Source organism: Syngnathoides biaculeatus, chromosome 10, assembly GCF_019802595.1.
Source record: "Syngnathoides biaculeatus isolate LvHL_M chromosome 10, ASM1980259v1, whole genome shotgun sequence".
Lineage (NCBI taxonomy): Eukaryota > Metazoa > Chordata > Actinopteri > Syngnathiformes > Syngnathidae > Syngnathoides > Syngnathoides biaculeatus.
In genome coordinates this window covers 10342339-10351920 of record NC_084649.1, presented here as the reverse complement: position 1 = coordinate 10351920, position 9582 = coordinate 10342339, and the positions used below count along the sequence as shown (strand labels likewise).

At 42.5% G+C, this 9582-nt stretch overlaps 1 protein-coding gene across 1 annotated transcript; it reads left to right on the top strand.

Moving 5' to 3' along the window:
* The first annotated feature begins 251 nt into the window (after positions 1–251).
* Positions 252–3988, top strand: LOC133507911 (keratin, type II cytoskeletal 8-like). Its single transcript, XM_061833493.1, has 9 exons — positions 252–699; positions 1557–1765; positions 1846–1906; positions 2011–2106; positions 2215–2379; positions 2462–2587; positions 2677–2897; positions 2996–3048; positions 3141–3988. Exons 1-9 carry the CDS (start codon positions 322–324, stop codon positions 3296–3298), a joined length of 1467 nt encoding a protein of 488 aa, XP_061689477.1. The 5' UTR covers positions 252–321; the 3' UTR covers positions 3299–3988.
* Positions 3989–9582: the final 5594 nt, after the last annotated feature.

The window sequence follows — 9582 nt, the reverse complement described above, 5'->3', positions numbered from 1 at the left end:
ACCTCTCACTGTCTTCTCTCTCAGCCTTTCCCAGGTTGGGTGTGCCACAGTTTATCTTCTGACAATCCCTTCCTACCTGTTTGACAGGATTGTCCACTCCTGTTGTTCAGAGCCGCAGGCATGTAAGATGGGAGGGACGGAGGTTGGCCAGTAAAAGTGAGAGGACAGGTTGTAACGATGAGGATCCTCCCTCATCAGCTCAGCTCAGCCATAAAAGCAAGGAGACCTTTCAATCGGACACTCAGAGGGACTTGACTCTCCTTTGAAGCCTGCACATCTCCAGTTCTCTACCCAGTCTTTACAAACCCCAACAACTCCAACATGTATGTCCAAAGGAAGGCCTACTCCATGGCAAGCTCCAGAGGAGCCCCCAGGATGTCGCTCGCAGGGCCCCAATCTGGCAGCTACACCGTCAAGAGAAGCAGCTACAATCTCGGCTCCAGTGCTGGTGGTTTTGGTGCCGCTAGCGTTTATGGTAGTGGTTCCGGCTTAGGTTTTACCAGTTCCATCAACTCGGGCTCTATGCTTGGTGGTTATGGAGGAACAATAATGCCCGGCCAAATCACCCAAGTCACAGTCAACCAGAGTCTGCTGACCCCCATGAGTCTGGATATTGACCCCAGCATCCAGGCTGTTCGCACCCAGGAAAAGGAGCAGATCAAGACCCTCAACAACCGCTTTGCTTCATTCATTGACAAGGTCGGTTCCTTTGACTTCTCTTTGACTTGATTACATCAGCATCACTTTGCACAGGCAAGTAAATGTAAATAGTATTAGCAATCTCGCTATCTGCAAAACACACTCAACCAAATTCTGACGTGTGTTTCACTGACTAAGCAGAGGAGCTGTGATGCTTCCATCAATGAGTCACATCTTGTAGGATGGGAGTGATTAGAAAATAATCTGTCTTCATTATCTAATATGATTTTTCTTTGATGTCATACTTTATCCCAACATTATTTATTTTCTCTGAGCCTCCCTTTCCTGGGTGACTCCGTATCCAAAACCTGACTGTTCTAATATCTTACAGTCGGAAGAATGTAAGGCAGAATAAACTTCTGCTTGTCTTAGTTAGATGATGTAGTTAGATGAACCCATGTGCATCACACATAATAATTACATTTAAAACATTTAATCCCATGATATCACATATGCTTAGTCTTCCTTACTTTTTTCTGCCTCGCCCATTTTTTTCATAGCTGATTGTAGCTTTAATCAACTAACCAAAGCGGAAACAACAGGATCAAACATGAACAAGTGATATTACATACAAAGATCAATTGATCAACATATAATATTTCAAACGTCAAATCATATGTACGGCTCATTTGAGTTATTCGTGTGGGCTTCTGCTGGGACAAGAGGGTGTGGCTGTTCAGATAAGAACACAGTCATGTCGTAAAGGATGGCACCGCCCTTTTTTGCTGATCTTCTCACATTTTAGAATGTTAGAAAAATTAAACTCCACAAGCAGTAGCGAAACATAACTGAGTAAATGAAACTCTGCTTTAAAAAAATACACTTTAACAACCTCCTCTTGTGGTCTGTCATTTCAGGTCCGCTTCCTGGAGCAGCAGAACAAGATGCTGGAGACCAAGTGGAACCTCCTCCAGGAGCAGACCACAACCCGCTCTAACATCGATGCCATGTTTGAAGCTTACATTGCCAACCTGCGCAGGCAACTCGATGGGTTGGGCAACGAGAAAGTCAAGCTGGAGGGAGAACTGAAGAACATGCAGCTCCAGGTGGAGGACTTCAAGAGAAAGTGCGTGTTGACTAGACTAAAGTGGATATTTCATTGTGCAAATGAAGCTGATTGAATTAAATTGTGCCATGTGTCCAAAGGTATGAGGATGAAATCAACAAACGCACAGCTGCAGAGAATGAGTTTGTGGTCTTGAAGAAGGTAGGAATTCATTGATATTGTATTGATTCATGTGCTTTTACATTGGGTTGATTCTGTTAAAGACTTTGAATATATTTCAATACTTTAAAAATATTTCTTTCCAGGATGTTGATAGTGCCTACATGAACAAGGTGGAGCTGGAGGCCAAATGTGATGCTCTTCAGGATGAAATCAACTTCCTCAGAGCCATCTATGAGGCTGTATGCCTACTTACTTCTTAATAGTTCAATACTGTTCTCACCACATGGGTTTTTAGCATTGTTCTGCCCCAAGAGTTGACTATTTTGCAAAAATCTGTGATTCTGCAGGAGCTTCGGGAGCTGCAGTCCCAGATCAAAGACACCTCAGTCATTGTGGAGATGGACAACAGCCGTAGCCTTGATATGGATGCTGTTGTGGCTGAAGTGCGTGCTCAGTATGAGGATATTGCCAACCGTAGCAAGGCTGATGCAGAGTCTTGGTACAAACAGAAGGTATAAGCAATGCTGACAGTGATTCCTGCTCTATTTCATTGTTGATTACAAACTATACATTATGTCACATTTTCCACAACAGTATGAAGAGATGCAGAGCTCTGCTGGACAGTATGGTGATGACCTTCGCACAACCAAGGCTGAGATTGCTGAGCTGAACCGCATGATTGCCCGTCTTCAAAATGAAATTGAGGCTGTCAAGGCACAGGTAGTGATTATTTCCCAAACATCTTTCGGTAACTTGTTATTGAAGACAATGTAAAAGAGCTTTTACTATTTGTGATAACCTTTCCACAGCGGGCCAGCCTTGAGGCACAGATTGCAGAGGCTGAGGAGCGCGGTGAGTTGGCAGTGAAGGATGCTAAGCTCCGCATCAAGGAACTGGAGGAAGCCCTTCAGAGAGCCAAGCAGGACATGGCCCGCCAGGTGCGTGAATACCAGGACCTGATGAACGTTAAACTGGGCCTGGACATTGAAATCGCCACCTACAGGAAATTGCTGGAAGGAGAGGAGACAAGGTAGGGTCAACATTTAGTAGTATTCAATTATACTTCACAGCTGTGTCATTAGTCTGAATCATGCATTCATTTCTTTATCTGAATTGTGCAACCACTAGACTGCTCTCTGGACCCACCAGCGCAACCATCCATGTGCAGCAGTCCACAGGCGGTAAATTATTAATCTTCTAAAGTCATTAGCTGTACCTGCTCTTCAAACAACACAAAATTCCAAAACTCTTTGTCCTGCATGCTCTTTTCCAGGATACTCCAGCTCCGCTGCCAGTTCCGGTGGATTTGGCTACGGTGGAAGCAGCAGCAGCATGTCTGCTGGCTATGGCAGCGGGCTTTCTAGTGGTTTCGGTGGTACCGTTACGAAGTCCACGATGTCCACAACCAGCACTTCCAGAAGAATACTTTAAGAAGGAGAGCAGTCCCTCTACCCCATTTGAAAATCTTGAATTGACCAAAATCTGTATGCCCTTTCAAAGTGGTATGCACGTACCACTGTGGAGCAGGCATGATAGTCCAAAGATTTGCCATCTGCCAAATTATCTCAGTTACAAAAATAGCTACCAGTGGTGTTCCAAGAATCACTGGGTCCATTTAAAACTCATATGCGACATTCATCATCATTTAAGAGTTTCAGAAACTAAATGCAGTGGAAAATGTGTCTCTTTTCTACACTAACTTCAAATCGATTGGAAAAGAGATGCAAAAGAGGCATGCGCTGTTGAAACTATGCAAAGGAAACATTGGCTTACCAGATCACAAACTTGAAGAACAGATACTCTAGAATCTTAGGCTGCTCCAGTTCTCAGTAGAAGTCTCCAATTTTTAGATTTGAGTGCCAACACCAGTGAAGAGAGCTGGAGACAAGCAATAAAAAGAAATTGTACGTTTATAGCTGCGATACTAGATTTGTTAAAAAAGTAAATTGCCTTGATCTTTGTTTTTGGCACTGTCAAATAATGTCCTTTGTTGTTTAAGATTGTCTTGCCTTGATGGTTCAGTTAGGTTGACACCAGATTTAGTTTTGAAAAAACCCTCCTCCCAACATGATTGATGAAAGCTGCAACAAATGACATCACTATTAAATCTAAAGTACACAATCTCCTGTCTGTCTTGTTTTTGCGTGAAAAAATTCTTTCAAGAAGGGCACTGCCTGGTAGAAACTGCACCACAATAGGAATGTCCTCTTCCAGTTTTGAACATACAGTATTTACCAACCTCTCTTTTAATTGATTGCACTATAAATGCAAAAATGATGCAAAAAAAAATCTAATTTCCTCAAAATCTACACAAGATTTCTATTCTCAGTTACACTCAGTTATACAAAATCTTATTTTAATCAAGAACAGTATTTTATTAGTTCAATGATAGTTTTATGAGTAACACCAATTATATATATTTTTATTTTTATGATCCGCTGAAAGTTTGTATTTTTCTAAAAAAAAAAAAAGTTTCAATTTTAAATAGGTGTTGAATAATTTTGAGTGCAGCTAAAATACAGCTGAAAGACAGTATTTAAGGTACACACCAATGGCTGAAATTCTACATCCGACAATCTCCATAAAGTAAGTAAGTAAGTTTCTTTCGGCTTGTCCCTTTCGGGGTCGCCACAGCGTGTCATCTCAGATTAACGCACATATATGCTTGGCACAATTTTTTTTTTTTTTTTTTACACCGGATGCCCTTCCTGACGCAACCCTTCTCAGGGAGTGGAGGCCCCAGTGGGATACGAACCCACAACCCCTGGTTTACCAAACCACTGCTCTAACCACTGAGCTCCGGGGCGCATCTGACAATCTCCATAAACTTTAGAAAAGCTCCCGCACTCTTTGCTGACTAATTTTTCATAAAGGCAACTCTCCAAAATGATGTGCTTTTTCAATCACCCAAGTGAGACTTAACTTGACATCAGATGACAGAATAATAACATTCAGAGCAAGATTGAAACCCCAAGTTATCTCACACCAGTCACATCTAATCCATAATTAGGTAGGGACAAGTGTAAACATGCTTGGAGGAGAGTTGAACTATTTTTTTCAAGTGTTATTGACAGGTTCTTCATCTTCCCCTGAGGCTGAGTGTTGGCAGGTATTATGCATTTGTTGATGGAATTAAAATTAGGCTGACTTAAACTAACTCTTGTCGAGCCTCATGCCAAATACTAAAAACATTACCTCCAACTTCCCATTGCCGTGTTCTCGATGATGACGCATGACAAATGAAAAAATCTTTCAACTTGGTGATAGTATTTTACAGGCTCAAATATTTTCCTTATGTCCTTTTTCATCGTCCATCGTGACTGCAACTGGCAGTACTCTACATGTACAAAAAAAAACACAACTATTGTATTAAATCTATAGGACCTAGAGTTGTTAAACACATTCTAAATGCCCTAATCCTGCGGTGCTCAATGTGGCAATCGCGATCGACGGCGTGACCAATAAAGAAAAATGTCGGCCTTTCATCCAGCTCGTTGATTGATTCAGGTGTGGCAGATACGTTGATCGTATGCACATAAAGACACGTTCTCGCAAGCTGGCCTCCTATTTACGATCTCTATTTTGCTTTCTCCCCGACAGTCATCATATCCAGGTCTTATTGCTATCTTATCTCTGCAATAATGCTACTAATACCAGTACGTATTAGTAGTAGTTCCAATAGTAATGTACCATGAGTACCAAAAATGGTGACTACTCCCTCAGAGGTAATGTGAAATATGGCTATAGAAGACCCTGATAGTGACGTCTCAACATTATATTATATATTATTTTAGATATTTGGATTCTCCCAACCACTGGTATGCCTGGCCTAGCAGTAAGGGTGTTGTCCTCCTAACGCATCACGCTATCTTACCAAACATTCCATCAGAATGAAGGAAAATAAACTTGATCACAATTGGTCTCGTGTAAGGACTTGGTGAGGTTCTTGTGGTGTGTGGTGTTACTGGACAGGTTGCAGGACAGAGGTGTGACAATGCCCTCCATTTTTCACTCCTACTCTCAAATTTGAATGCATTCCTCATGGTGAGACACACCTAAGTAGCACTCACAGGGAGAGTCTTAAAAATAGGTTTTTCAATGTAGTGTTCAGATTAATGAGTGAAAAAGAGAAAACATCATCGGAAGAAGTTGTTGAAATTGTACTTGTTATTTTCAGTTTTCATTCTGGCCTTACAAATTTTATATTAAAGAAAGCGGGGTTGCAGTTAGGTGAGAGTCCCCACAATGCGTACCTGGGTCCATATAGTTACAGTACTTACTTTACTTTGTGTTGCTCATCACCTCTGTCATAAAGCTCAAATATTGTGAAATGTGAAGGTTGTGTCTCTCCCCTCTCAAACTGCTTGGAAAGGGGGCCTGATGGCGAAGATAGAATCAGAAACAGTAATTTATGGCAGACCTGACCATTCTACGGCCCGAGGGTCACATCCGGCCCAATGACTGACCCCGTCTGGCCCTTGTGAGGCCAATCACAAATTAGAAAATAGATAAAAAAAAAAATATGAATGCTGTGCATGCAATACAACTGTGTTGCTTTTTTTTTGGAAAGTGTTTCCTTCATATTTACTTCCATGCATATTTTAACAATTTAGGACCGAAATGATACAAACTGGGAGGTGTGACAATGGGCGGTTGTTTAAATCTGGCTGGGAAAAATGTCAGACTTTTGAAGGGAATGCAGGATTAGCTGACAGAAAGGAACCCTGTGAAGAGACTGACATTCTTACATTGTATCACATCAGGAAGTGTTGTGTCAATAAGTGTTAAAAGTTAACTGTGTTGTTGATTGTTAATTTCATCAGAGCAAGAGTATCGAATCACAATTTGTTGCACTTTAGGAGGAAAATGAGCTATGACTGTGCTGTCAGGTTTCTCAGCCGAGGCAATGTACGGAAAAGTGCTTGGGACCCAAGAGACTAGATTTAGGATTTCTGTGTGAAGAAAGGACATAACATCTCACATCTTTCAGATGAAGACTTTTTGTCGGTATGATTGCTCAAAGAGGAGAACTTTCCACACCTGAGAAGACATGGTCAGAGGATTCCAGTCCCCTTTAGACCAATTTACCCATGTGAACATTCTCAGTGATGAAATTCAATAAATCCAAACACAGATCCTCTATCACTGATGAGTTATCAATGATGCGGCCCTCTGACACTATTCTGGTCATTCATGTGGGCCCCTGCAAAAATTCATTCCCCACCCTTACTTTATTGATTTTGCATTGACCGACTGGGAGTAGTTCTGATGTGGACGACTTCCTTAGAAGCATTGCTATGGAGGATTTTGCCTTGTCCGAATAGGTCAGGTCCTCTGAGGTCATCTCAAATGGACTCTTCTGATGTTTTAACTAGCGTTCATTTGCACCATATTTTTGATGTTTGCCTATTGAGTTGACCCAAATAGCTTACCTGCTGAATGTTGGGCTAATTTTGAGAAGTTGGCGCTTCTTTTTGTTGCACCGGACATCACTGGAACCAACAAGTTTTCTTTGACTGTAAAGATTGGAAAAGTAGCATTAATTTGTTACAGTATGGCCCTGGGGATTGATAAACACACGACCACACCTCTGGTCTCTTTTCAGCCATTTTATCTTCTTACAAGCTTCTTATATCCCATTTTTTTCCAATTATTTGTGTGCATCATCTTGGCCACCCATTAAGAGGCGGTACATATCACCATGTTACATACAAGGAAAGAGATTAGCGAAGAAGAAGTGGGATACTGAGAGGACTGAGGAGAGGCGAAAGGAGTACATCGAGATGCGACGTAGGGCAAAGGTAGAGGTGGCAAAGGCTAAACAAGAGGCATATGAAGACATGTACACCAGGTTGGACACGAAAGAAGGAGAAAAGGATCTCTACAGGTTGGCCAGACAGAGGGATAGAGATGGGAAGGATGTGCAGCAGGTCAGGGTGATTAAGGATAGAGATGGAAATGTGTTGACTGGTGCCGGTAGTGTACTAAATAGATGGAAAGAATACTTTGAGAAGTTGATGAATGAAGAAAATGAGAGAGAAGGAAGAGTTGAAGAGGCAAGAGTGAAGGACCAGGAAGTGGAAATGATTACTAAGGGGGAAGTCAGAAAGGCACTACAAAGGATGAAAACTGGAAGGCAGTTGGTCCTGATGACATACCGGTAGAGGTATGGAAGCAATTTGGAGAGATGGCTGTGGAGTTTTTGACCAACTTATTCAACAGAATACTAGCGGGCGAAAAGATGCCTGAAGAATGGCGGAAAAGTTTTCTAGTTCCCATTTTTAAGAACAAAGGGGATGTTCAGAGCTGTGGGAACTATAGAGGAATAAAGTTGATGAGCCACACAATGAAGTTATGGGAAAGAGTAGTGGAGGCTAGACTCAGGACAGAAGTAAGTATCTGCGAGCAACAGTATGGTTTCATGCCTAGAAAGAGTACCACAGATGCATTATTTGCCTTGAGGATGCTCGTGGAAAAGTACAGAGAAGGTCAGAAGGAGCTACATTGCGTCTTTGTGGATCTAGAGAAAGCCTATGACAGAGTACCAAGAGAGGAACTGTGGTACTGCATGCGTAAGTCTGGTGTGGCAGAGAAGTATGTTAAAACAGTACAGGACATGTATGATGGCAGCAGAACAATGGTGAGTTGTGCCTTAGGTGTGACAGAGGAATTTAAGGTGGAGGTGGGACTGCATCAGGGATCAGCTCTGAGCCCCTTCCTGTTTGCAGTGGTAATGGATAGGCTGACAGATGAGGTTAGACTGGAATCCCCTTGGACCATGATGTTCACAGATGATATTGTCATATGCAGTGAAAGCAGGGAGCATGCAGAGGAACAATTGGAAAGATGGAGACATGCACTGGAAAGGAGAGGAATGAAGATTAGCCGAAGTAAAACAGAATATATGTGCGTGAATGAGAAAAGTGGAGGGGGAAGAGTGAGGCTACAGGGAGAAGAGATAGCGAGGGTCGACGACTTCAAATACTTGGGGTCAACAATACAGAGCAATGGAGAGTGTGGTCAGGAAGTGAAGAAACGGGTCCAAGCAGGTTGGAACAGCTGGCGAAAGGTGTCTGGTGTGTTATGTGACAGAAGAGTGTCTGCTAGGATGAAGGGCAAAGTTTACAAAACAGTGGTGAGGCCGGCCATGATGTACGGATTAGAGACAGTGGCACTGAAGAAACAACAGGAAGCTGAACTGGAGGTGGCAGAAATGAAGATGTTGAGGTTCTCGCTCGGAGTGACCAGGTTGGATAGGATTAGAAATGAGCTCATTAGAGGGACAGCCAAAGCTGGATGTTTTGGAGACAAGATTCGAGAGAGCAGACTTCGATGGTTTGGACATGTTCAGAGGCGTGAGAGTGAGTATATTGGTAGAAGGATGCTGAGGATGGAGCTCCCAGGCAAAAGAGCGAGAGGAAGACCAAAGAGAAGGTTTATGGATGTGGTGAGGGAAGACATGAGGGCAGTTGGGGTTAGAGAGGAAGATGCAGGAGATAGGCTAAGATGGCAAAAGATGACACGCTGTGGCGACCCCTAACGGGACAAGCCGAAAGGAAAAGAAGAAGAAGAAGAAGACATATCACCATGTTAGATGTAGGAGATGCATTTAACGTTTAAAGCTACACAACACACACAGACACACACACAATGGGGTTTACGACGCCATCGCAGCACATTAAATGGTATTGTAAATTCATAGACATATCTCGGTC